At 55.3% G+C, this 25690-nt stretch overlaps 2 protein-coding genes and 1 long non-coding RNA gene across 14 annotated transcripts in view; 1 reads left to right on the top strand and 2 right to left on the bottom strand.

Annotated features, from left to right (window-relative positions):
• Nucleotides 1–6100, bottom strand: MRPL38 (mitochondrial ribosomal protein L38). Its single transcript, XM_072781674.1, has 9 exons — nucleotides 5941–6100; nucleotides 5661–5840; nucleotides 3399–3533; nucleotides 3107–3315; nucleotides 2489–2561; nucleotides 2327–2372; nucleotides 925–1083; nucleotides 545–681; nucleotides 1–372 (listed from the first exon to the last, which is right to left on the bottom strand). The coding sequence occupies exons 1-9, from the start codon at nucleotides 6005–6007 to the stop codon at nucleotides 236–238; spliced, it is 1143 nt and encodes a 380-aa protein (XP_072637775.1). The 5' UTR covers nucleotides 6008–6100; the 3' UTR covers nucleotides 1–235.
• Nucleotides 6073–19813, top strand: LOC140607180 (uncharacterized). 4 transcript variants are annotated; one of them, XR_012009310.1, is made up of 6 exons: nucleotides 6073–6527; nucleotides 6629–9318; nucleotides 11892–13123; nucleotides 14381–15632; nucleotides 15854–16129; nucleotides 18877–19813. It is a non-coding gene; the product is annotated as an uncharacterized lncRNA (long non-coding RNA). The 4 variants fall into 4 exon arrangements; XR_012009311.1 differs by having other exon boundaries at nucleotides 15511–15632; XR_012009312.1 differs by having other exon boundaries at nucleotides 11892–15632; nucleotides 15854–18472.
• Nucleotides 8040–25690, bottom strand: part of FBF1 (Fas binding factor 1) — a 21458-nt gene continuing 3807 nt past the window's right edge. For 7 of the 9 annotated variants that reach the window (XM_072781641.1, XM_072781645.1, XM_072781637.1 and 4 more), the window contains 26 exons: nucleotides 24947–25040; nucleotides 23936–23996; nucleotides 23346–23396; nucleotides 21863–22004; nucleotides 21286–21363; nucleotides 20651–20770; nucleotides 20217–20355; nucleotides 19948–20081; nucleotides 19269–19368; nucleotides 17753–18235; nucleotides 16578–16673; nucleotides 16160–16248; nucleotides 15945–16003; nucleotides 15002–15157; nucleotides 14785–14885; nucleotides 14451–14657; nucleotides 13640–13747; nucleotides 13415–13554; nucleotides 13210–13328; nucleotides 12268–12390; nucleotides 11997–12182; nucleotides 11138–11314; nucleotides 10909–11046; nucleotides 10701–10818; nucleotides 9824–9933; nucleotides 8040–9300 (listed from right to left, as the gene is read on the bottom strand). In XM_072781641.1, coding sequence (XP_072637742.1) covers nucleotides 9217–9300; nucleotides 9824–9933; nucleotides 10701–10818; nucleotides 10909–11046; nucleotides 11138–11314; nucleotides 11997–12182; nucleotides 12268–12390; nucleotides 13210–13328; nucleotides 13415–13554; nucleotides 13640–13747; nucleotides 14451–14657; nucleotides 14785–14885; nucleotides 15002–15157; nucleotides 15945–16003; nucleotides 16160–16248; nucleotides 16578–16673; nucleotides 17753–18235; nucleotides 19269–19368; nucleotides 19948–20081; nucleotides 20217–20355; nucleotides 20651–20770; nucleotides 21286–21363; nucleotides 21863–22004; nucleotides 23346–23396; nucleotides 23936–23996; nucleotides 24947–25040 — 3413 coding nt within the window. In that variant the 3' untranslated portion in view covers nucleotides 8040–9216. The remainder of the gene's footprint in view (nucleotides 9301–9823; nucleotides 9934–10700; nucleotides 10819–10908; nucleotides 11047–11137; nucleotides 11315–11996; nucleotides 12183–12267; nucleotides 12391–13209; nucleotides 13329–13414; nucleotides 13555–13639; nucleotides 13748–14450; nucleotides 14658–14784; nucleotides 14886–15001; nucleotides 15158–15944; nucleotides 16004–16159; nucleotides 16249–16577; nucleotides 16674–17752; nucleotides 18236–19268; nucleotides 19369–19947; nucleotides 20082–20216; nucleotides 20356–20650; nucleotides 20771–21285; nucleotides 21364–21862; nucleotides 22005–23345; nucleotides 23397–23935; nucleotides 23997–24946; nucleotides 25041–25690) is intronic. The other 2 variants (XM_072781643.1, XM_072781644.1) reach the window with 2 other exon arrangements.

A 25690-nucleotide genomic window follows, 5' to 3' on the forward strand; every position in this document is an offset into this window, starting at 1 on the left:
ATCTTTTTTTTTTTTTTTTTTGAAAAAAATCATCTTTATTCACATGTCCCATCCCTGCCACTATCCTCAGAGAGCTCTCTTCATTTCCAAAGCCTGGGCCTGAGAAGGCCACAAAGGGGCTGCCTCAGGCAGGGGCTAGAGCCCAGAGCGTGGCCCAGTGGAGTGGTCTTTATTGTTCCTGCTGGTGGGGCCTGAGAGGCTCAGTCCACTTTGAGGTGGGTGGCACTCTGGCCACTCAGTAGATGCCGTAGGTGGGTTCGTGACTGTCCCTATACCGGTCCAGGTAGCGCAGGGGCTGCCGGTGGGGGAAGCGCTTCTGTTTGGGGTGGTAAGAGGGTGGCCGCACAAACTCAAACACGGGCTCCTGCATGTCTGTAGGAAGAGGGGGTATGGGTGTGAACTGCTGCTGGCCCGCGACTGCCCAGCCACCCACCCAAGGAATGGCATGCCTCCCAGGGGCACTTCTCCCTGGCAGGTGTCAGGAGAGTTCTGTGAGCTCAGGCCAGCCGCCCCTGCCCTGTCCCCCAGCCCACTCTGGCCTTACCCAGAAGCTGGTGGAAGATGTGGGTCACTGAATCATCCCAGCGACACTGGAAAAAGGCCAGCCCAGCTGGTGTCATGGCTTCCTGGTGCTTCTTGTAGAAATCAAAAGTGTGGAAGGTCCGCTGGGCCAGCTGGTAGCTATAAGATGAGGAAGTTTTAAGAGCAATGAATGAGACATCAGAGCCCCACACCCCTCCTCCAGCCCCATAGGCAATCCTGAGAAGCCCCTTAGGATCTGCCTAGCATAACTCCCTCTGCCCGTCTCAAGCTGAAGTTAAGAGACAGGAGAACTGAGCACGACAGACCATTCCTGGGGAGGTGGCCTGAGAGGGCAGAGGGAATGTGTATGGGGGGCTACAAGGTTGAGGGGGCATATATTACCAGGGTGAGGGCCGGGTGTCCTCAGAGAAGTCAATTGGCTTATCCTGCTTAAAGAGCAGGAAGGCAAAGCGGTGGAAGCCGGAACCTCGGGCAGGGAAAGGGGGCATGTAGGGACAAGTCTCCTGTCCTTCAGCCACACTGTTGCCTGGGATATTGGTTCTGGTGGGAGGAAAAGTGTTCATGAATTATCACTCAAGGAAGGTGGCAGCAGAAACATTCCCATCCACATTTTCCCTAGATATTGATACCACTCCCTGGGAGGACAAACCCTAAAATGATCTTCATTCAATAGTCTTCATGCAGGAGGCATGGCTCTGTGAACCCTTGGATAGACTACAAACTTATGAAGGGAACAGTAGGGCCTCAGAGGCTGACAATGGGGGTCCTAGAAATGGTCAGGAAGAGAGTAAGGTCTAGCACCCTTTTTACCAGGCCACGGGGAGCTGGTGGGGTCACCACAGCTATTCAGGCTACAAAGCCATACCACTTGGGCTGCATCTCTCTTTACTGAAGGTTCTGGGGTCTGTCAAGGAGTGTTTGCCAATCCCAACACTACGATGGCCACTGTACCTGCCCTAGATAGAACTCTCTGTGGGGGTCCTGCTGCACAGATTGCTAACTGCAGTTGACTGAAAATGATGGAAACCAACCTCCCAGTCACTGGCTCCAATTACCTAGAAGTTCTAAAGCTAGGGTTAGCTGCCTGACCTCTGCCCCCTGGCTCCAGAGCCAAAGGCCACAGAGAAAACAAAAGTAGCCCAGCATGGGCAGTCCCAGCTGTTAGAGGCCTCCACCGTCCTTTTCCTATCTATACTGTCATAGAGCCCCCTCAGGGTGGCTAACGCATGGGGTGGCATCACCCTAGTTTTTTTTTTTTTTTTTTTAATCACCCTAGTTTTATAGATTAGGAAATGAATTCCCAGAGACCAAGAGGCCTGTGGGAACAGCTAAAGCCTACTGCCTGGTTTTTCTTCCAGACCTGTCTTCAGCCAGTGGATCACAGGCCTCTTGACAGCATCAGGAAGCAGAGGTGAGGGGCTGCCACCTGGGGTGGGAAGTTAATCAAAAGTTCCATAGTTAATCCACAGTGGAGCCGAGACTGAAATTCTGGTGCAGCCCTCTCCAGGATACCAAGGCCTCCTTTTACTTTTTTTTAAAGATTTTATTTATTTATTCATGACAGAGAGAGAGAGAGAGAGAGAGAGAGAGAGAGAGAGAGAGGTACAGAGACACAGGCAGAGGGAGAAGCAGGCTTCATGCAGGGAGCCCGACATGGTACTCAATCCCGGGTCTCGAGGATCACACCCTGGGCTGAAGGCGGCGCTAAACCGCTGGACCACCAGGGCTGCCCCCAAGGCCTCCTCACATGCCTCTGACCTCTTCCCCCATCCCAGGTACTTACACCAGCCAGTGGACGTATTCAGCATCTGGCTCCAGCAAGTGTCCATCTGCACACAAACAGACCCTAGTAACTGCCGGGCCCTGCTGCCCTTCCAGCCTGGCTCCACCCCTGGCTCCTGGGAGGTGAGGGAGGTAGGAGGCCTGGTGAGCCCTAGGTACCTACCCAAGTTGGTGAGCAGCAGTGTCCAATTGGAGCCCTTGTCTGCCTCATAGGTCACCTCCGGGGCCTGGGCAGCCTGGTGGGGAAACAACATGAAAGGTGTCACTCCCATCAGGGACAGACAAGCTGCTGGGAATAGGCCTTCTTTCTGGAGGACAGGAGTCTGAGGGAGCTTTGGAGAAGGGAGAACTCACCCTGATCCAAATGTCCCTGACAGTCCTTTGAGGGGCAGGTCAGCAAAAAGAAGCTTATAGAAAGATCCCTGCAGAGTTGCCTAGCCAGCTCTCTATCTGAACCATGAGGTGGCCCTCACATCAATGGACAGGGGCTAGGAGGGCACTCTGATTACAATGGGGTAGTGGCAGGAGTGTGCCAAGATGGAGCTTCTTTTCCCTTCCTCTCATATTCCTTCCTAATTATCATGGTAGAGTTTAGCAGGAAATCCAAAGGGAGAGAAGACAGAGAAGAACAAAACCCCAAACGAGCCTACATGGATGCCAGGCTTGTGCCCTTAACCACCATAAAAACCTCCTCTGTGAGTGTTTCAAGGAGTTGTCTGTGGTCCTGTGGTGGGATATGTCCGTATACACAGTGCAGGGAGGGGCTCGCGTAAGCAGTTACCTCTGCTGGAGTGACCTCATTGCCGTGGTACACGGGCATCAAGTCATCCTCACCCACAGCATAGGCCACATGCAGGGGGACTCGGGGCACGAAGGTGGCACCACGGAACAGATCTCGATAGAGGCCGTAGTATTCAGCCAGACGCTGCTTGTGGTAGGGGCCACAGGTCTTTTCCCACTCGGCCCGCACAGCCTCCATCGGGATGCGTGCTGGTAAGGAATGATGCCCGTTAGGATGCTGGGGTGGGGCAGGGACACAGCAGGGGGGGGGCCTCTGCCCTGGGAGGGCTTACCTGTGCCGAGGCGGGCAGTGCGTTCCTCCTCTGAGTTGGCCCGCAGCTCCCGAAGGACCCGTTTCCGCTCCAGCAGCTGTTGGGTCCGGCAGACCTTGGATGGGGGCAGCCCAATGTCAACCTTATCTTTGGGATCTGGGGAGGAAAGTTATGTTGGGAGAAAGTGGGATCAAGTCTCAGCTGCCTGTCCCTACTTAGTCCTTGCACTTGCCCAAGCTCTGCTGCTGGTAAAGCCTACCCTTCAATTCACAAAACTAGATCATACTATGCAGTCTGCTTCACAGTTGCTAAGCAAATTGGATTCGACTGGAGATTGCATTTTCTGATCCCTAAACCAGGCCACAATGTCTAGGTCATGGGACATAGCTGAAGCTAGAAAGACTTAAAGAAGCACTTCTCATACTTTAATGGACACACCATGTAAGTCACCTGGGAAATTTGTTAAAATTCAGATTCTGAATCAGCAGGTCAGTGTGGGGCCTGAAATTCTGCATTCCTAACAAGCTCCTAGGTAATGCCTGTGCTGCCAGTCTCACAACACACTTTGAGTATCAAGGCCCAAGAAGACTTTCGATCCGATATCTTGTTCCATTTACATCAGACAGTAATACTAAGTAAGGTGTGCGGAACCTTCATCAGAGATGGGATTTGCCTAAAAAAATCCAATGGACTGCAATCTTTAAAACAACAATTTTTTGACACAGACACAATTATTTTAATTTACACTGAGGAAACTGAAGCTTAGGCAAGTCACTCTGAGGGAAACTGGAGGACTTTGCTTTTTGCTCCTTTTCCTGCTGTGTGTGTGTTTTTGAGATCAGACGAGATCGGGCGCGTTCAGGGTGGTATGGCCGTAGACTGTGTGTGTGTTTTTAAATAAACTCTATGCCCAACATGGAGCTTGAAATCATAACCCTGACCCAGATCCCAAGTTGCATGTTCTGGGGATCCCTGGGTGGCTCAGCGGTTTAGTGCCTGCCTTTGGCCCAGGGCGTGATCCTGAACACCCGGGATCGAGTCCCACGTCGGGCTCCCTGCATGGAGCCTGCTTCTCCCTCTGCCTATGTCTCAGCCTCTCTCTGTCTCTCATGAATGAATAAATAAAAATCTTAAAAAAAAAAAAAAAAAGAGTTGCATGTTCTAACAACTAAGCCAGTCACACACCCCTTTCTGTTAACTATTTTTTGCTAGGGCCCACACCCCCAACTTACAGATGCCTCTTAATATCCCTTGTAAGTAACAAAGAATTGATGACTTCTTTAGAATACAGAGCATCTAGGGAAGAAGCGGGTGAGAATGACCTAGATGAAGCCACCCTATATGTGTTCCAGACCACCAGCTCTAGACATCTCAACGCCAAGATCCTTTGGCTCCAAGGAATAACATTTGGGCCCTCACCTTTGTTCTAACTCGTTCCTGGATGGCTGAAGACATGTGCACTGGACCGCAATCCTCAGTAAATACCTTCAGGCCCCAAGCAAAGAGGAGACTCCCTCCTTTCCTTTCTGAATCTCCCAGACACTCTGTCCGTACCTGCACTCTTTCTATTCTTTTTTCTTTCTTTCTATACTTTCAAAAAACTCTGCTTTCATCTTCTGCTGGCTCGAGTTTGATTTTTATCCCTCTGTGCATCAGGGATCCTTGCCTAGGTGCCTGGACCTGGCCTGCCAGCTTCAACTCCTAAGATGCGGACTTAGGTTTAAATCAGGATATGTGGATTCCCTGCCTGTGTCCTCCACGATCATAAAACTGCCTCCGTAAATGCTTTCCAGAAGGATGTACTTAGAAATAGGTCGCTCAAGGGCAGGATCCCCGAGTCCCTCTGCCCAGAGCTTTCAAGTTCATTCAGGAAAGAACTGCACACCTACGCGCCAAGCACTACGTGGGGGCAAGGGTCAAACGGCGGTCCAGACAGGCAAGACCCCCGTCCTTAAGGATCCAATGTGGGGAGGGGGCCGGTGAAAAGTGAGTCAGGACAGGGTGTGGCCAGGGCTACACACGGTATTCGAGGGACCTTCTAACACGGAGTGGGGGTAGGGGAGTGGGGAGACGTCTGGAAGGGGTTTTAGGAGTATAGATAGGCTGGAACAGCGGGGGAAGGGAGTCTTCCAAGTAGAAGAACCAAAAAGGTGTGAAAATCCCTGGTGGGGCTAAAGAGCCCAGGGCGCGCACGTGGGCGCCGGCGCCCCCCCCCCCCGCCCCCGCCCCCGCCCCCGCGTCGCGAGGCCGCCGCCCACAGCGCCCGCCCCGGTCGCCCCGCACCTGACTCCTCCCCGAAATGCTCCCGGTAGGTCCGCCACCAGTGGGGGGCCCGCGCCTCCTGCTCCGCCCGGCGCCGGTAGCGGTGGAAGCTGCGGTATTTCTCCAGCCGCTCCAAATTGCTCACATCGATGTCCTCGTTGGGCATCGGCCCCAGAGGGGCGGTCCGGCGGCCCAGGGCGGCTGCGGGCAGACAGCAGGACGTGAGGCCCCGGGCGGACCCTGGGTCGAGTCCCGGGGTCCGGGCCATACGGGGACCTCCAAGGGCCCCCCCCGCCCTCACCCGAGGTGCTGAAGCCCCGCCACCTCCGGCTTCCATACAGCGCGGCTCGCCACCAGGGCGCCGCCATCTTCCCTCAGGACGGCTGCCCCTCCGCCGCGCCGCCGCCTAGGACCTCGCAGAGGTGGCCGCAGCAGCGCCTGAGCGCACTGCGGAGGCCCCGCCCCCAGATTTGCGTCCTACGCGCCCCGCCCCCACCCGGGCTCCAGATTCCTCCCTCCCGGGTGGCGCGAGGCGGAGGCCGCGGGCTCGGGAAGGCCGGGTGGTGGTGGCGGGGGGGCCTGGCCGCCGCGGGCCACCAGGGGGCGGCATACCCCACAGCCTGCCCCTCTGCGGCGACACGCAGGGCCTCGAGGCCCCGGGCGGCAGGCTGGCCGATGACCTGGTGGCTCGGGTTTCTCCGATGTCCTTGCTTTTGAGAAACGCTTGTTCTCTCACTGCCCTAGAACGCTCCAAGAACGGGCTCACTTGGAATTTAGCTGTTTGAGAGGCCTGGACGGATTCCAGCGTGTATCACGGAAGCAAATCCCGAACACGGATGACCTACCAAGCGGACGTGATGCCTCCCCCACCCGTGCCTTTTCTCATTGGTACTTTCCACCCATACGTGTGTGTGTCTCTCTCTACAGCTGAATTGAGCAATTGAGCATCTGGGTTATGACCTTGACAGGTTTTTTTCTAATTTTGAAAGGAAAAGGACCAGCAAACCAGCTGTAGCCCTGTCTGTGGCCTGGGGTCAAAGCTGACCTAAGGGGAGCAGTGAGCTCCTGGCCACACCTGAATGCCAGGGGGCAGTGATCGGAGCAGCTGTGGCACTGAGGAAAGTATCAGTGTAACCCCGCGGCTGTGGGGCGTCTCTCCCTGGCTGCTTCATAGGCACTGCTGTCCAGTCACACCACCCAGTTGCCCAGCCGGAAACCTTCAACATGTCTCCCTTCCTGACCTTCCATGCCAGGCATCAGGTCCTGTGGGGTCACAGTCTCCTGACCGCCCCCCCCCCCCCCCAGTGCATTCACTCTGCAGCCACAGTGAGGCTTCTAAAGTCAAACATGGGTGCCTGCCTGGTGGCTCAGCAGGTTAGGCATCTGCCTTGGGCTCAAGTCATGGGGTCCTGGGATAGAGCCCTGCATTGGGCTCCCTGCTCCAAGGGGTGTCTGCTTCTCCCTCTGCCCCTTCCCTCACTCGTTCTAATAAATAAATCTTTTTTTTTTTTAAGATTTTATTTATTCATGAGAGAGAGAGAGAGGCAGAGACACAGGCAGAGGAAGAAGCAGGCTCCATGCAGGAAGCCCCATGCGGAACTTGATCCAGGGGCTCCAGGATCACACCCTGAGCTGAATGAAGGCAGACACTCAACCGGTGAGCCACCCAGGCGTCCCTAAATAAATAAAATCTTAAAAAAAATAAAGCACACACATAGTCTTACTGTGTAGAACAGTGAGTGCATACTCACTGCCCTGAAGGTGAGGCCATACAGACCTGCTTTCTAATTCCACACTCATTTCTCTGTTTTGAAGGCCAAGCTTGCCCCTGTGGGTCTCCCTGCAGGCTGGTCCTATCTGTCAGGGGACTAAGTCAATGCCCGTGCTTACAGCTCTGCAGCTCTTCACACAGGTGACAAGTTATTTAGGTGTCTGTGGAGAGAAGGACCCAATTCTGAGCTTCATGAGGTTTCTCACGGAATGGGACCTGGGACAATGAGACACTGATGCTTCCCTCCTCAGTGTAGGCACCATCCCGAGCAGCAGCTTGGAGATCTCGTACCTCATGATAGCACTTTGTGCAGCGTGCTCTTCTAGAAGGAGACAGTGGAATGAGGTGGCTGAGCGCCTGGGGCTTTGGAATCTGCCCTAGGAGAAGGCTCTGCTATTTGCTGTCACATAGGGCAGATGATTTAATCTCCCTGAGCCTCTGTCCCTTCCTGGGTGAGGTAGGGCTCGTCGTCATACCCTCCTCCTGGTTGTGAGACAGCTAGTGAGGGTATAGACTCAGGAAGGTCCCAGCACCAGCCAGCTTTAGAGCAAGTAACAGCGCTAGAGAGTGAACACTACTAAGAAATAAGTATAAACCCTCGGGAGTCATGGCAAATTGTAACAATTCAGTCGTTAGGAATATAGCAGTTTAATGGGTCCAAGGTGAAGGCTGGAACTTGTTGGTAAATGAAGATCCTTCTAAAGGCTGTTCTGAAGGAGGAGAGAAACTGCGCCTGCTTATACCCTCTCAGCCTTGTCCTCTTCTGCCCTTTGTCCTCCAGTGGAAGGTAAACCAGTCACTGGCTGAGGGAAGCCGCTTCAAGAGTAACCATGGTCATGCTAGTGGAGTCCATCTGTCTCGGGTTTGCTGGAAAAAGCCTCCGCCCCCCTCCTGGTGCCCCTGGAGGGAAAAGTGCAAAGGCGCCTTCCTAGGGGTGAGCAGCCTGGATTAGGCCCCGTGGGGTTCCCCATACACTCTACTCTCCTGGGGCAGGGGCCCTCACTCCCTTGTCTTTGTTCCCATCTGCTGTGGCCTCGTATCAGGTGAACAGGACAGAGAGGCCTCTCTCTGGTCCCTCCCCACACCCTAAGTCAGTCCCAGTCCTGCCTCCAGGAAGCCCTAATCACAAGAAGTGACAGGCCAGTGTTTGCGTGGGGCTGGTCAGGGCCTCAGGCAGCTGGAAATGAGGCAGGGAGTTTATGCCAGCCAACCTGAGAGCACAAGATGGCACGGGAAAACCTAGCTGGGCACGGTGCCCTTCCTGCCACCACAACACCGCCCGCCTCCTTGGTCAGGAGCATAGAAGGCACTTCAAAACATGTGCTGACTCTATGTCCCAGTTAGGGAGGAGAGCCTGTGCTCTCTTGGCCTCTCAGGATGGAGGGCAGGAGTGGCATCTCTCAAGAAGACCCCCTGCCTCAGAAGAGGCTCGGGTGAGAATATCCCCAAACCCTCTGCCTGCTGAGGAGGGGAGGAGTCCACAGGGCCCATCAGACCCTCGGATCTGAGCTGGGAGTCTGGGGGATGGATCTGAGCTGGGATGTTGGAGAACGAAGCTGTGACTGGTAGTGTCGTGGGGCTGAGACACTCTCAGCATCACATCTCCCCAGAGGCCACTGCTCCTTAGGCCCTAGAGGCTGGAGCATGCAGGAGGCACTTGCACCCTGTCCCCAGGAGGAGCTGGAATCAGGCTCTGCGCGCTGTAGAGCTTTCCTCGGGTACCCCCTCCTCGGGGCCAGCAGCCAGAGGGCTGGTGGGAGAGCCTTGCAGGGTTGGAGGCCTCTGCTGAGGAGCCAGTGGCACCCTTCAGGCTGAATGGGATGTCATGTTGTAGGAGGCTTTTTTCAGGGTCTCCAGGAAGAACTGTTCATTCTCCAAGAAGTCACGGTCCTGGAAAGGCACACCTGGGTGAGCAGTCCCCCCTGGCCCCCACCTGTACCCACTTCTGTGAACAGGGATGCTGGCTCATAAGACCCCTTACTCTGGGCCCCCCTCTGCACTTACTCCTACAATGAAGTGAGACCCCTATCGGCGCATGACTTCACCTCTGTACGCTTGGAGACCATAGCATTACCTGCCTATAGGGGTGGTGGGGGATTGGGGGGAGGCTCGCACCACACTGACAGCTTCCAGCACAGAGCCTGGAACGGAGCCTGGAATGCAGGAAGTGCTCCGTAAATGAAGCTATTATTTGGGTCGTGGGGCTACCATGAGGTTCAGTCAAGATGGATGGGTGCAAGCTGCGGCCCACAGAACCAGGCCTGGAGGACAGGTCTCAGTTGGCTCACTGGGGAATCTGCACTATTATCCTGGGGTGGTCCTTTCTGCCTCCCGCCAGTGTGGGCAGAGGAGCCCGGGGCCCAGGCAGTGTGGGCGGCTCAGGCTGGGACCAGCTTCTGCTCGGGACACTCACCTGCTCCGCTGTGTGCTTTAGCAGCACCAGCTTGGCGTGGAGAAGTGAGGGGCCCAGGCCGGTGGGTGGCTGGATGCCCTGGGGGACGGTGGGAGTGGGGGCCACGATGGCTGCAAAGGTCAAGGAGAAAGTCAGGGGCTCTGGCGTCAGTGGGACAGCAGAACAGCTGCAGCTTCCTCCCTACAGCCTTCTCACTACCATGGGTGGCAACCACTGTGCCGACCTGGGTGCTTCCACCAACTCTTAAAAGCCTTTGAAAATGCTCATGGGATCTTACCTGGCAAGTCCAATTCTAGGAATTTATTCAAGGGAAATAATCAGGCACAGGTGTAGGGGTGTATGTACCAACATTTCCACTGGGGTGTTTATCTTAGTGACAAAAAACCACTCAGTAGGGAATCAATAAAAGCATGGAACATAATGGACAACGATGCTGATTAAGAATTACGGTTAAACGCTTCATTATGGATGGGAAAACCTGTTTGATACATAAATTTCTGAATGAAAAAAATCAAGGTAGAAAACATGAGATGAAAGAAAAAAAAAAGAAAACATGAGATGATCTCAGGTTTTTTTTTTTTTTAATCTCAGTTTTTTAAAAAAAAATACACACGCTGCATAGAATGCTAAGCACCAACACGTTAAAAGTGGTTTTCTCTAGAGAGTGAGGTCGAGAGTGACACTTTACAAAGCAGCTTTCCTCTCCCTTATCTCTTACTGGGGTTTCCCTAAGGAACACGCGTGACTCGGTGTAACAAGGGACCAGAGAGCAGACTCTCACAGCCCCTAACTGCAGTGGAGGGGAGCCACCCCTGGCACTGCCCCCATCAGGCCAGCCCAGCCCACATCCCATCCTTGTCCTTGGAAAGCTACTTACCACTCAGGCAGGAGGCTGCAGGGCCCTGGGCCTTGGGGAGGAGCACCACGGGGCTGGAGGGCAGGTCCTGTCTGATTCGGTCCAGCCGCAGCCTCTGGTGAGCCAGACTCAGATGCTCCTGTCCCCAACCCGAGAGAGGAGGATGTGGCTGTGGGGGCGGGCAACTGGGGGATGTTGTGGGGGTGGCGGGAGCTGGGAAGAGCCTTGCCTGGTGCATGTGTTGCTCCTGCTGTCGTAGGTGCTCCTGCTGCTGCTGTACCAGCTGCAGTCGAGCCTGCTGCTGCTGCTGCACCTGCCGGGCCTCACACAAGGCCCGCTGCCCCTCTTCGAACTTCTCTGAGGCGACCTGCAGAGAGGTTACAGGTGTCAGCTGGGCTGGCTGGGGTGGGTGCCCAGTCATGTGTGCCCTCTGCCCCCCAAGCCGAGCTGCCTGGCACCTGGCTCATGCTCTCCACCTCCTCAGCGCGGAGCCTGGTACGCAGGGCAGCAGTGCTGACCCTCTCCTTCTCCAGCTGCAGCTCCTGTCGCTCCCGCTCCAGGGCTTCCCTCTCGACTGCCAGCTGCTCCTCCTTGGCTCGGAGCTCACTGGCCCTGATCTTTAGCTCGGCTTGCTCCTGGAGAGACAGCAAAGCCTTGGCTGCAGTCTCCCCTCTAAAAGCAAACCACCCCCCCCACCCGCCTCAACTGGCCTACCCTGCCTTGGTTCCGTGGCTCTGATCCACCCTGACTCGGGGGGTGGGGAGAATGAGGCAAGGGGTCCAAGGATGGGTCAGGGAGTTGGGGACCGAGCCTCAGGGCTGCCCCTCACCCGGGGCTCAACTCCTCTAAACCCCAGCTTCCTCATTTCTAGAATATCTAAGTCAGAGAACGTGATGACGATTGAATGAGAGCATGTGTATAAAGCACTAGGACAATCAAAGAAGTTATCATTATATGATTCTTGTTTTCTTTTTTTTTTTTTACAAATTTTTTTTTAAATTTTATTTATTTATGATAGTCACACAGAGAGAGAGAGAGAGAGGCAGAGACACAGGCAGAGGGAGAAGCAGGCTCCATGCACCAGGAGCCTGACGTGGGATTTGATCCGGGGTCTCCAGGATTGCGCCCTGGGCCAAAGGCAGGCGCCAAACCGCTGCGCCACCCAGGGATCCCTGATTCTTGTTTTCATTTCTACACTCTTGTTATCTCTAGGCTCTTTACTAAGCAAACGCATCCTGATGGAGGAGCAGCAAGAGCCAGGGAAGGAAAGGGCAGGGCTGCTGAACTCCCCGCTGCTCTGGAGGCTCTGGGCCCTACCTTGGCCAGGCTGACGAGGGTGCCCTCCCGCTGGGTGTCCACCTGCAGTGCCCTCTCTGCCTCACGCTCGGCCCGTTCCTTACTCAGCTTTTGCTGTGCATAGAATTCGGCCCACTCGGCTGCAAGGCGCCGCCGCTCTTCCCCACACTTGTGCATGACAGACTTCTGCTCCTCCAGCAAGGCACTCTGGGACAAGGAGGTGAGGTCACACAGTGAGCAGCTTTAGGCTTACGGCAGGGGTCACAGCCGTACACGGCGTGGCTGCACTCACCTTGGCCTTCTCCAGCTCCTCCCGCTCCATGGCGATCTGCTGGACCATGACCTTCCTCTGCTCTTCCAGAGCGCGCTGCGCGGACTCAACTCTGGACTGCTCGGCATTCACCCGCCATCGCTCCTGGGGGCCAGGTGAGGGCTAAGGACACATGTGTCCTCGACGCTCCACCTGCACCCTCTGCGCCCCGGTCAGGTCTGACTATGCCCTGGGGAGCTGGGCCAACCCGCCCGCCTCTCCCACACTGGGCCACAAACGCCTCCAGAGAGGTACGGAAGGAGAGGTGCTGAGCAGGGCTGCCAGGGCCCAGCCGCTGGGGAGGAAGTGCCTCAAGGTTCTAGTGGTGCAGGAATAGCCCTCACAGGGCCGGAGCACAGCCACGGACGGCCCCACTCCCCAGAGTGCCAGCTATTGCACTCTGCCTGCCTGTCTCCCATCCACCAAGCAGGCAAGTGTGCCAGGGCAGGTGTGACACGGTGTATGCCAGGGGACTAGGGGACACACAAGCATGGCCCGAGACAGGGGCCTTAATAGTTACCAAATAACTGAATACGTATGGTTCACGAAACAAACACACCAGGTCAGTATGTCTATGGGAGGGATGGGAGGTCCCCAGTGGCTATCTCTGGCTAGTGGGTAATTTTAATTTGCTCCTTTGTTGCTAATCATATTTTAATTTTTTCAATATAATGTATCACGTTATAATCTAGTACAAAGGAAAGAAAAGGAATGACTTTTTTAGAGAATGGAGCTTGCTCTTCTATACAAAAGATATGCAGGACTTCAAACGTGCAGCTCTTAGAGCTCAGCAGACATCGGCTTCGGTGGATGGATGAATGTGACGGACCCGGGCAAGGTGGGGAGAACGCGTGGGAAGGAGAGCCCTGGCGGCACCCCTGGGGTGCTGGGGAGACAGGCCCTGCCGGCAGGAGGATGGCCCACCTGCTCCAGTAGCCGGCTTTGCTCGTTCAGGCGCGCCTCCATCTTCCCGATGACCTCCTGGAGCCGGCTCCGCTCCTCCTCCATGTCCCGCTGCTGCTGGCCCAGCCTCTCCTGCAGCGCTGGGGGGGCCATGGGGCACTCAGCACCCACCCACTGTTCTAGTGCGATGGGGGTGCAGGGGCAGGACCTGGGGCCCACCCGGTACCTCGGAGCTGCTGGTCATGTTGCCGGAGCCCGAGCTCCCGTTCCTGGGTGGTGGTGAGGTGCGAGGCCTCCACGCGGGAGGACAGCTCGTGCAGGCTACTGGAGAACTTCTCCATCTGCTCGATGATGCCGTTCAGGGATCTGGGTGGGTGCGGGTGCTGGGTCAGCCTGGCCCCGGGCCATGGGTCTGCCCCTCGGGTGGGCAGGGCCTGGATGCTGCACATACCGCGTGTGGGAGGTGGCGCTGGTGACCGCGTCGATCTCGCGGTCCTTCAGCAGCTTCATCCGCTGCAGCTGCTCCTCGTGGTCCTTGCGCATCTCCAGGATGGAGGCCCTGAGAGCAGTGGGGGGTGGCGCAGTGAGCATGTGCGCAGAGCCGCGGCAGAGGGCTCAGCCATCAGCGCTCCTGGCGTCTCTCCTCCTCCTCCTCCTCTCCTCCAGGCACTGCCTCTGCTTCTTTGGCTCCTCATCCTATGTGTCTTGGGGCCTCAATGTCACATCCACTCTAACGGGGAGACTCCTTCTGTTATTTAGCAAAGGATGCTTTACACAGTAGGAAAGACGGGTGTGTGGACAGCCTCTTCTGTCTGGCCAGTCCGGGAAGTGTTAAAAAAATCTGCTCTGCACACATCGACTGGCTCCCTTATGTACCTGTTCTTAGTTCCATTCTCATCTAGAAAGGCAACCAGATGGACACACCAAGCGCAAAAGTGCAAACCCTTTCCAAGGTCGATCTAGTCACTAGACTGGAGTGCGTCAGTGGGTGAAGGACTTGACCTGTGTTGAGTTAGGTCCTTGAGATGCCGGGATTAACCTAAACAGCCAGGGACCTCTGCCCTGCTGTTGGAGGAGTATGGGCCCTCCACTCAAAGGGGGGTGGGTGGGTTAGTGTGCTTGGCCTTGGTCCTCACATGGAAGGGAAGGGGTCACACTTCAGTTGCTGAGCCACGGCTTGGGGGGTCTCCAGGAAACGGACTTCCTCTGGCCATCCTCCAAACCAGCTCCCCCTGCCTGCCTGCCCTGGGCCTCGCCCTCACCGCTGCAGCTCCCGAAGCCGCTCCATCTCCTGGTCCTTCTCTTGCATGGCAGCCGCCAAGCGACGCTGGTGCTGGGCTGTGAGCTCGGCGTGGGCTTGCTCAGTTTCTTGGCAGTGAGACAGATACCGGGCCGACAGCTCCTCATGCTCCCTCCGTAGCCGCTCTTCCCGTTGCTGGTACGATGTTTCTAGCACCTTTATTCGGCTTCTGCCAACAAAACACAGTCGTAGGGCTCAGAGGGTGAGGTGAGATACCTAAAGAGCCTCTCGGAGCACGTTGGCTAGGGCAGGCCCTGAGGCTTGGGAAACCCAGATGGGAGGAGTTGGGGGGGTACCTGTGAGCACTCTCGATGAGCTCTAGGTCAGCCTGGTGCCGCTGCTGCAAACTCTCCAGCAGCAGCTGGTGCTGTGCCCGCTCTAGCTCCAGCTTCCGCACCTGGAGACGGTGGGAGGGTGGCAAGGGGGGCTCCCTGGGGAAGCCTTCGGGCCCTCAGAGGGAGACCTTCCCGTCTCAGCTTTGCCCCCCAGCCCGGGGCTCCTCTGCCCCTTCACCTGGGCCTCCAGCTCTGCCAGCTGGGCCTGACTCTGCAGAAGGTCAGCCTGGAGCTCAGTAGTGCCACTCTGAAGCTGCACCTGTGCGGCCAGGAGCTGTCTCTGGTATTCTGTGCCTGGCAACAGGCTCTGCACCAGGGCCTCCGGGAGCAGAGGCTGCAGGAGAGGGTGGGAGATGTTCCAGGGGACAGGGACTCAGCGAAGCTCAGCTACCTTTGGCCCTTAGCTCACTGGACCTCCCAGGCCCTGCACTTGACCTGTGGCTGCAGATGGGGACAGAGATGTGACACCAAGAGGCCAAGGACGAGGCCTTGGAGTCATGCAACTGTTGTACCTCCCCACTGAGTCTGGTTAGAATGAGTCTCCGCTCCCCCCTCAGAACATCTTCCCAGCAGGTGTTCCAGATCCCTGGACCAGCCGCAGGGCCCCAGCAGCATCTCAGCTGTGACAGTAGTGTCCTCCTGCCAGGCCTCCAGACCAAATGTTGGGTGCTACTCTTCTTCCTGCAGGTTGCCCACCCCCTACCACCTCCAAAGGTGCTTCTGGGTTCCTGGGGATATGTCTCTGTGGCCTCCTCACTGCTGGGCTCAGGCGTGACTGGCTGCCATCCACAGCTGGCAAACAGCAGACAGCAAGTATGGAGGCAGCTTTCTAGACAGACGACGGGACATCTGCAGCCCTACTTTCTGACCATTCCTTGCTCCATGCTCCCCAACCTCCCCTGTGGATGCCACCTCTAATTCCCTCCCAGAGTTGATAAATTACTATGACTCTGCCCGAGAATGGCAAGGCTAGAAGTTGAGGGAAGTGCTGGGGGAGGTGCTGTCTATCCTGACACATGACTCCCCGTAGGCTATTGGCTCAAACTACAGCTGTTGCCTCTGAGCACGGGAGATTTGCTCCATGGGCCTGAGGCCCATTCCTGTCTGTCCACCCTGCCTACCTGGGCGGGCAGAGAAGGCCCTGTGGGCTCCTGGGACCTCGGGAGACCAGCTGCAGGCTCTGAAAATCAACGACAGAGAAATGAGCAGGAGGCCTGAAGAGCATCTCTTGTGTGTTTGGGAGTCCAGCTCTACTCACCTTCCAGGACCCCAAAGGAAGCTCAAAGTGCCTCTTCCCCACCCAGAGGTAAAGCATCAAACAAAGTAGGAAACAAACCAGCACTGGAGAGGTCTCCAAGGGCTGTTCCCTTCTTTGGGTCACCTACAGGGAGGGTCGAGGCAGCCCGGTTCCAAGTCACAGGGGACCTAAGGACACAGAGATTTGGGGAGTCAGTGGTGGCAAGGTGAATAGCCTCCTGTGAGGAACACAGGCAGAAAAGAGAAGGGTTGGCATGGGCAGGAAAGGAAAACAGGTACAGGTAGTTGACTGGAAAGGCCTGGTGGCTGGCAGTTCACTAAGAGTGAGGTCTTGGTTGGGTAAAGGGAGATGGGGCCCGGCTTTAGGTCCCCATAGTCATGGGCCCGACACAAGGTACCAAATACCATATACCAAACTGATCAGGTCAAAGCCCAGCACAGCTGCCCATCATCTCTAAGGAAGGAGGCCCACACGCAAGCCCAACCCCACCTCTCACCCCGAGGTGGCGGGCCTTGTAGGTGGCTTCTGTGTTGTTCCTGAGGGCCCTCCAGTGGCTGCCTGCTCGAACTCCTGCGCGCTGGTAACAGGTTGGCTGAGGAAGTAAATGTTAAAGCAAAGGTAGCAGAAGGTTCAGGTCGGGCTCACCATGGCTGGGTGGGGACAAGGCCTGAGCATGAAGTTGCTCACCATTCCTCCCCTCAGCCTGTTCCCATCATCCCGTCCTGGGACTTCTCCTCCCAAGTCTGAGCCCCTGGCCTTCCAGTACCCGCCAGGGCACAGTGGAGGGGCACTGACCGTCTGCTGACAGCCCAAGGAATGACAATCCACACTTTACAGATACCAGAATTCAGTTCAAGGCCTTGTTCTGGCCCACATAGCTTTGCTGAGTTAGACTGGGGCTCTGCTCACTCTCCTGCCAGGTCCAGTTCCCTCTGGATTCTTTTCTCCAGTCCATGGTTTCCACCCACCTTGGCTCTCAGGGTCAAAGGGAAGCCTTCCGCTTAGTTTCAGATGGAGGTCAACACTACCCTCCTCATTCACACCACCCTTGGGGCTGGGTGATGTCTCTGGCCTATCACACAATTGCCTACTTCACCTCTTCCTCACTGTGGCCACCTGGCATCTTGTCACTTCCTCTGAACAATCCCAGTCTTTCTAGTCCCTTTTGCCCTCTTACCCTCAGAGGCCACTTGGTGTCCTGCCCCACAGGATTGCCTCACGGTGGTTTTCCCTAGGAGTTGCCTCTTAGCCACTGTCTTCTCTAATACTCCCCCAAAGCATGAGCATGTGTCATGTACTGTAGGTAGCTCAGGCCAGCAGAGGCACCAATAATTTGGGTGCTGGGTCTTTTGTGACCCCAAGGGCACTGTGGGCAAGGCCCTTGCTCTAAGGCACCAGGATGACTGTGCTTCATCACATCAAGGTGCCCTCTGTCCCCGGCTGATCAAGTCAGCCCTTGTCCACATGACAGTCAGGGTTGTCTACAGCCTCCAGATCCCCTCCTGTCTGCACCTGGGCCAGGGTGGGGAGCCAGACACTCTCTCTGTCCAGAGAGGTAGAGAGGCATAGCTAAGAGGTGGTACAGGCTGGCACTCCTAAATGAGGCATGGAGATGGCCCCTCATGCCCCAGCCTGGACCTCCCTGCCCTAGATAGTAGCCCCAATCCATACCTGCTGGCAGGGGGGCTGCCTCCTGCCCCCACCAGATTCTGGCCTTTAGAGGCCTCACTGTGTTCCTCTCTGGCCAGATCCTGGGACTTCTTCCGAGACAAGGCATGACTCAGCCAATCCTCTTCCTCTTTCTCCTCAGAAGCTCCCAGCTTGGAGGCCTGACTGGCTTTGGCAAGGATATCTGCACCCCCAGTTGGTAGCTTGGCCCCCGAAGAGGAGGAGGGCAGTCCAGGGGAGGTAGAGTGCCGGCCTGGGGCAGAGTGCTGGCTCTTGGGAGGGAGCACGGAGGATGTGGAGAGTGCTGAGCCTCCCTTCTGCGCCTCTGCCTCTCCGGTGGGAGAGGGAGGGAGCAGGTCCTCATCCTTGAGGCCCAACCAGTCAGCTCCTCCCTTCTTAGGGTGGGTGGGGCTGGAGGCCGCTAGGGTGCTCTGTTTGGAGCCTGGTTCTCCCTTGGGGTCTGCGCCACCTTCTGCTAGGAACCTACTTTAAGATAGAGAGGAGGGGGGTCTAAGGCAGGGCAAAGAGGTCTTCCAAACATCCCCCTGACCAGCCTCTCCCTCCACTGCTTGGGGTGACTATGAGGCCCGCACTAAAGAGTCAGAGGTGCCCGGGGCTCTGTGCAGCCAGCCTGACGCCCAGCAAGCACAGTGCCCACAGCAGCTCGGGCGGCAGAGCAGCGGCCAGCAAACACAGACACCTTGAATTCCACCATGTGAACAGGTGACCATCCTATCCGTAGCTAACAGCACCGAATTACAACCACGGGTGCGCATGCCCAGAGAAAAATCAGTTGGATCGAGTAGTTTTAGGTTTTCTATCAACAGTGTTACCTGTTTGTTTATTTAGCTGCTATCTAGAAGTGCTACTGGCCACTGGCCGCAGGTTCCAAGGTGCAAGAACACACCAGGACTGGAACAAATGCCAATGTGCATGTAGGGTTACTGAGATAGAAAGGCTGATAAGGCCAACATGGCATAATATCAACCACCGCAGATTCTGGGCCAAGGGCTGGAAGGAGTTCTTTGCACCATCCTTACAACTTTTCTATCGGCTCTATTGACTGGGAGAAAAACTCCCAACTTCAGAAAATCCTATCCGCTAACCTGATGTTTTGCTGCACACAGGGATGAGCCCGCCAGGAGGCACCATGCTGGATCCCAGGCCCATTCCTGGGGAGCATGATGTGGAGAAGCCACTGAAGGCTCATGGTCTCGCTACACTGGGACCCAACATTCCTCAGGGAGATCGGCTGACCTCTGCAGCTTAGGGCTTTAGGGGTTCCCAGTGGGGCTGGGGCTGCCTCCCCCTTTTCCTTCCAAGGAGGCTGGAAGGAAATCAGCCTGGAAGGGCAGGACTGTGCCACGTCCCTCCTCCTGCACCTGCACCACCCTTAGGCCCCATATGTGTGGTTCCCAAACAAACTGTCGGCAGGATGGGGATAGGGAGGCTGGGGCACCTCTTCCTTCCTGGTGGGCACGCACCTCCCAAGGCCAGCCTCCCTGCAGGCCCCGCTTACCTGACCGACTGCCGGCGACACTGCCGGCCCTCACCGGAGCCCACGGTGGGCTGGTAGTCCCCGAAGATGAAGTCTTCATCACTCCGGGGATCTTCTTTGTCTGTAAAGGAAGAATCCTGTGATCAAGAGCAAGGGAATCAGACTTGTGGCTGTAGAACTCTGTTGAAAAAACCCAAACTGGTAACTTGATGTGTCAGCACGTAAATAAAGGTGAAGCTGCTCTGGGGGAAGCAGGGGTGCCGTGCTGGTGAGAGCTCGATGTTTTAGGACCCAGCACTCTGGGCATCATCTGGGAGCTGTGAAAAATGCCCTGGTGGGATCCTGCCCCAGACATCCTGTAGATGAGGCCTGGGGAGCTGTGTGTGCCATGAGAACGATTCTCAACAGATGGCCCGTGGGCTGACACTTTGAGAAACGCTGGTCTAGAGCGACCTTTTTCAAACTGTGACCTACCAGCTGGTCAAGAGTTGTTGTGAGTCACAACCAATGTTTTTAAAAATCAAACAGCACATAAATACAAAGTAACAGAATATCGAACATGGTAATTATCGTTTTGTGACACTTTTATCTCAGTTGCGATAATGTGTGTTGTGATGTAAGCTTATTTATTATGGGTTCTGGTAAAAATGTGGTCTGGGAGCCCCTCACCTCACCTCCCCTGCCCCGCAAGCTTCCTCACCCTGTGGCCTCTGGTACCTCTTGTCCAGCCTGAATTCTCTACGTTCCCCAGTACCTGGGCGGGCCAGGAGTTTGGTGGCAGTGCCCAGACCCAGCAGCTCATCCAGCCTGGAGCGAGCAGAACGGGGCCCTTCCCTGCAGGATGGGACACACACAGGTACATGTGAACGGCAGGTGCTCCTGCGGGGCCTCACCGTGCCCGCCCTCTAGCTCTTCCCTGGACCTGGAGCAGCTGTATGGCCAGGTTTCTTCACCCATAAGGACCCTTACTGGTCGCCCATCTGCCTCCTGTCTGCCGTGGGGCTGTCTGCAAACCCCAGGGTGGCCATGACATCATCCTCCTCATCAAATAGCACTTCTTCTCTCTTTCGGACCGGGGTGTCCCCGGGAGTTAGAGGGATAGATGGACCTAGAAGACAGAACACCAGGCGCAATGCCCACAGCTCACCATGCCCTCAACTGTGGTGTCTGAAGGGGTGGGGTTGGGGGGGGCGTTTCTCCGAGACCCGGACCTCTGGCTGTGGCAGCAGGAAGCACACGTGTCTGGTCTGCCCACAGGACTGGACTCCCCCGCCCCACCCCCTGTTCTGAGACACTGGGAATCTCTTGGTCAGGGATCTGGGACTTGTAGTACCTGCCGGGTGGAGTCTCTGGTTGTGCCAACTGCATCTGCCCAGAACGAACGACACGCTCATCCTCCCTACCTTGATCTCTGACTGGGGCTGGGCTCTTTTCAGAAGCCACTTTACTCGCTGCCCCAGGTGGCTTCTTGGTGATCCCTTCCTCATCGTCAGAGAGAAGTCCCGCCAAGGGGTCTTCCAAGTCTCAGGGCCAGAAGGGAAAGCATAGGTCAGACTGCACACTTTGGTCAGGAAAACAAGCCCTGCGCGGTCCAGTGGAGATTTCTAGCTACTCGAATACATGAACAGGCAACTGAGCATCCAGAGGACACAGAGCAGCCTTGGCAAGGAGACACGGAGCCGGAGAGCGGCCTGGGCCTGCCTATGGGCCTCCAGACTCTGCTGTCTGCACAGCCTTCTGGAAATGTCCATCAGGCATCAGAAGTGAAGTAAAACATTCATGTATTTGGAAGAGGGAAGGGAATTCTTATAGCTTATAAATTGGCTTCAAAGTCCCTACAAATAAGTTACCCAAATCTCCCCGCCAACACATCAGTCCCTCTCTGAATTCCTGAGGAGCTAAACTGGTGGCACCGGATGTCTGTTCCTCCTCTGACACACATGGCAACCTAAGCTTGGGCAAGCAAGTGAGCATTACCCAGGCTCCTCACCCTCAAAACCAAAGCGTCCCAGAAGCATGACCATGGGGCCTGTGGTACCTTTGAAGGAAAACTTTCTGTTCTGATGCCCAAAGTTGTTGGGAGAGGGAGGGGGCTTCTTGGCAGGAGTGGCATCACCTGCAAGAAGCAAACAGAAGACAAGGTCACGGGCCTGGGCCTCTCCCAGCCAAGGTCCTGCCACACCACGACTGGGATCCTGGAATGGCTCGTGCTTCTCCCTGGGGGGCTGAGAGCTCGTGGCCATGGAGATAGAGGTGGGATGGGTTGACACCTCCCTGGTTCTCACACAGGCTTCTGGCAGGGAAATGTGGTCTGGAGTCTCCTCCTGCTCCCCAGTCACATGTCACTCCAAACACAGTCATGGACTTGGGAGGTCCACAGGCTCCCCCTAAATCCCCCAGTTTAACTCAAAGGGTTTCTCCGGGAGCTGCCATGTGGAGCTTCGAGGAACTGGACCCACACTAGGAAGGGAGGAAGCTGTCCCCTCCCCAATCACAAACTCTCAAATGGCCTCTCCACCCCAGAGAGAGAAAACCTGCAGGAATGAGAGTTACCTTCTGACTATCCTCCCTGTCCCCAGAGCGTCCCTGGACCTGAGGAACTCTCTCTCACTCACCTTTCTCACTGGCTGTCAATATACTGGCAGGTTTGGGACGACTGGGCAGCTCTTCTTTCCCAGAACCCTTTGCAGCTCTTCTGTTAGAGGTCAGATTAGACTTCTTCAAACCTAAGAGATCGGCATCCATGTCATCCAGATCCTGGAAAAGTGGGAGGGAGGGAGGCGTCTTCACAGGTGCTTAGCTAGTGATGCTAAACGCCCCTGTGCTCCGAGCAGCCTGGTGGTGATCCTGCCTCCATACTTCACAGGGGACAAATGGGGACTTGGTCTGGGGAACTGATCCTGACAGAGTTATAGAACAAGGTGAGAGGCCAGGCCAAAGCACAAAGTCTCCACTGGCTCAGTCTCAGGTAAGCTTGGATGGCTCCCTGACCATCGCTTACTAGCAGGTTCACTAAAACCTGGTCACCAAAGCTTCTCGCACAGCTTAGTAGGCAGTGAAGCTCTATGGCAGGAAGAAAACAGCAGGATCCTGGGATTGAAAACTCCCAGAGGGACCACTGCCGGGCTGCAAGAAGGGTCCAGGAACCCAGCCAGTAGAGGAAGGCACCCAGTACAGACTTGCCAAATGCGGATCCTTGTCAGGAGATGAGGACTTAGGACGCCTGGCACCTCAGGGGCAGAAGTGTGGAGAACGAAGGGAAATGAGGAGTGGGAAAGACAACTAGACCACAGGGAAGCAAAGCAAGCTGGGGGTGGGGGTCTAGCTCATGGTTCTGGAGTGAGACTCAAAGTAACCACCAGCAGCTGAATCAGAGGACTTGAGGGTTGTAGCTGGGGGTGCCAGTGGCTCGGCCCTGGGGGGAAGAGTGATTTCAGGATGAGGTTAGAGAGGCTGAATATGGAGCCAAGAAGGGAACAGACTCTAACTCTTTAGCCCTCCTTTCCACCCCAGGGCTGGAAGCAAGCGCTCAGCCTCGGCCTGGGACCATGGGTTAATAAGAGGGACGAGAGGCAGGATGTTGGGCAGGAGGGTGCTGCTGGATGGAAGGGCGGGGGGAGCAAAGGTGACCTAAGATTTCAGACCCCAGCTAGGCCACCTGAGTCCTGGGGGATTAGCTTATAAACTGTACAGAATTTATGTCTTAAAATTCCATTGCCAAGCTTAGCTTAGGGCTTGATCCAAATGAGAGCACAGCTGGACTGAGGGGACTTGGCAGGGGATGTGGAGAGAAACCCAAAGAATGGTTAAGAGCTACTTTAGAGGAGACAGTCTCTCCTTTCCCCTCGATGGTTGTGGTGGCTTTGAGTGGGAGCCAGCCTCACTGCACTAGGGGCCTGGTGCATGACTGTGTCTCCGGGTGGATGCATCTTTCTACACCAGGAAAATGGATTTCTAGCCACAGGGACATGAAGGGTGGCAGCTCGTGGATGAGAAACACAAATTGTAAAGGGGAAAATGTGGGGGAGAAGAATGCTTGACACAGAGCATTCCTGCCACCCGCCCCTGCTCCCAGAACTGTGCAAGCTGGGTCAGTACCTTCAGAGTCTGGAGCAAATTCTGTGGGTCTGCATCTGAGACGTCAGACACCTACATCCACGGGAGGGTAAGAACACATTAGCTGAGGCCCAACAAAGTTCAGAGCTCTAGCTCCTGTTACCTTGCTACCAGGAGGGCAGACGGCAGCTCGGCCAGTGAGACACAATGAGGAGGTCCTGCCTTCATCTGGGTCTTAAGTATCAACAGAAGTCAAAGCTACCAGGCGTGGAGACCCAGAAAGCGCTGCCACCTTCTGCCCCTCCTAACCAGAAAGGACCCTTCCATCATAGGCCATCGCTATACCGCCATCACTGGATGGCAGGGGAGTTGATTACCAGCACAGTACCAGGGGACACCTGAGGCTCTAACACTTGCTGGGGGCTCTACTTTCTAGCTCATCTCATTGGCAGGAAGGAAAAGCACATGGGGTCCACTTTGGGTCCACTTGGCAGCCCTTGGGTATTATTTTAAGAACACTGGCTTTGCAGAGACTTCTAAACCTTTGTTGTGAGCAACCTCCCAGCTACCACCCTCATTTCATTGTTTCTGGGGATAAGCAGAGGGCAGGAAGGAGGGTGGACCAGGCTCACCTCAGCATCAAGTCCCGTCAGGCCTGCGGTGGTACTGAAGGCATAGTCTTCCAGGAGGGACCTATGAAGAGGCACAATTGGCACCCACCTGCATCCCCAGGGCACTGATTCCAAGAAAGGAAGGTGGCTTAGAGCCCAGCGAACCTGGGAGAGACTTCTCCAGGGGAAAGGGACAGAGTTGTTCGAAGGAATGTCACAGGACGCCTAATGCAAAGATTTTCAATTTTCTAAAGCGGTAAAGCCCCGTGAAAAACAATCTGTTTAACACTTATGGTGATCACAGCATAACTATAGACCTATCCAATTACTGTGTGGTACGCTTAAGACCACCTTAACGCTGGATGTCAACTGTATTTCAAAAAAAGAGAATAGCCACAAGATGGAAAAACAACTGCTAAAAACAATAGACCAGAGAGTAAAACAGAACTGCACTGGCCAAGGTGAAAGTGGGGAGTGGAGAGCTCACAAAACCGCCTCCTATCTCTCAACTGTCAGGAGCACTTTAGAAGAACAATCTGAGGGGCAACTGGGTGGCTCCGTTTGTTAAGTGTCTGCTTCAGCCCAGGTATGATCCTGAGGTCCTGGGATTAAGCCCTGCCTGCGTTGGGCTCCCTGTTAGGTTCCTTCTCTCTGCTGCTCATGCTGTCTCTCTTTCTCTCTCACAAAAAAAGAAGTTAAAAAAAAAAAATCTTAAAAAAAGAGAACAATCAGAAAGCCACCAATCTAGGCCAATCCTCTTAATCTGAGGATAAGAACATCAAGGCTCAGAGAGGTTCAGGAATCACCCAAGATCACACAGTGAGCAGTGGATGTAGGATCAACAGCCAGGACTTCTGACCCCTGGTCAGTTCTCTTTCCACCCCTCAGGTTCCTTCACAGGCCAGGAACAGAGGGAAGGGAAGAAGAACCAGCGGGAGAAACAGGGAGCACAACAAAAGGAAATTGGGGGTGCGGAGGCAAGAGCATTTGGGCTGAAGGGGTCACAGTCACCCAGGCCAGTCCTGCTCTTACTTCGTTCTAGCCCTGGAAGAAGGGAGAGCCTGGGCTACGCCTTGGGCATCTCGGGAACGTGAAGCCAGTTTAACAGGCTCCTCTGGTAGTGTCACTGGAAAAAAAAAGAAAACAGAAATGATGCCATTTAGCTAGCGAACTGGAGGCAGATGAAAAGGACTGAAATTCCTCACCAAGCTCTTTAAGAAACACCTCCAGCTGGGGCCCAAGGGGCCAACCCCATGAAGCACTTCCACCACCCAAAGCTCTCAGTTGGAACCCAAGGCTTTGGCTCCATGAGTTCTTCTGGGCCAGGCGGGATTGGGTGGATGGGGATCCTCAGCCGGGCTGTCCCCAGTGAGCTCTCTACAACCTGGAAGACCCCTCCTCAATACAGCAGACGTGGACACAGAGCGTAAAGGACTAGTGTCCAGAACATATGAAACTCTTACAACTCAACAGTAAAAGGATAACTCAGCTTAAAAAAGGATCTGAATAGATCTTTCTCCAAAGAAGAGACACAAATGGCTGATAAACCCATGAAAAAGATGCTCAGCATCATTAGTCATTAGGGAAATGCACAACAAAACTGCAATGAGAGGGGAAGGGGGGTAGAGGGATGGGGTCACTGTGTGTGGGTATTAAGGAGGCCATGTGATGGAATGAGTGCTGGGTGTTAAATAAGACTGATGAATCACTGATGTCTACCTCAGAAACTAATAATACACTACATGTTAACTAATTAAATTTAATTTTGAGAAAAAA

This window comes from Canis lupus, chromosome 16 (assembly GCF_048164855.1).
Source record: "Canis lupus baileyi chromosome 16, mCanLup2.hap1, whole genome shotgun sequence".
Lineage (NCBI taxonomy): Eukaryota > Metazoa > Chordata > Mammalia > Carnivora > Canidae > Canis > Canis lupus.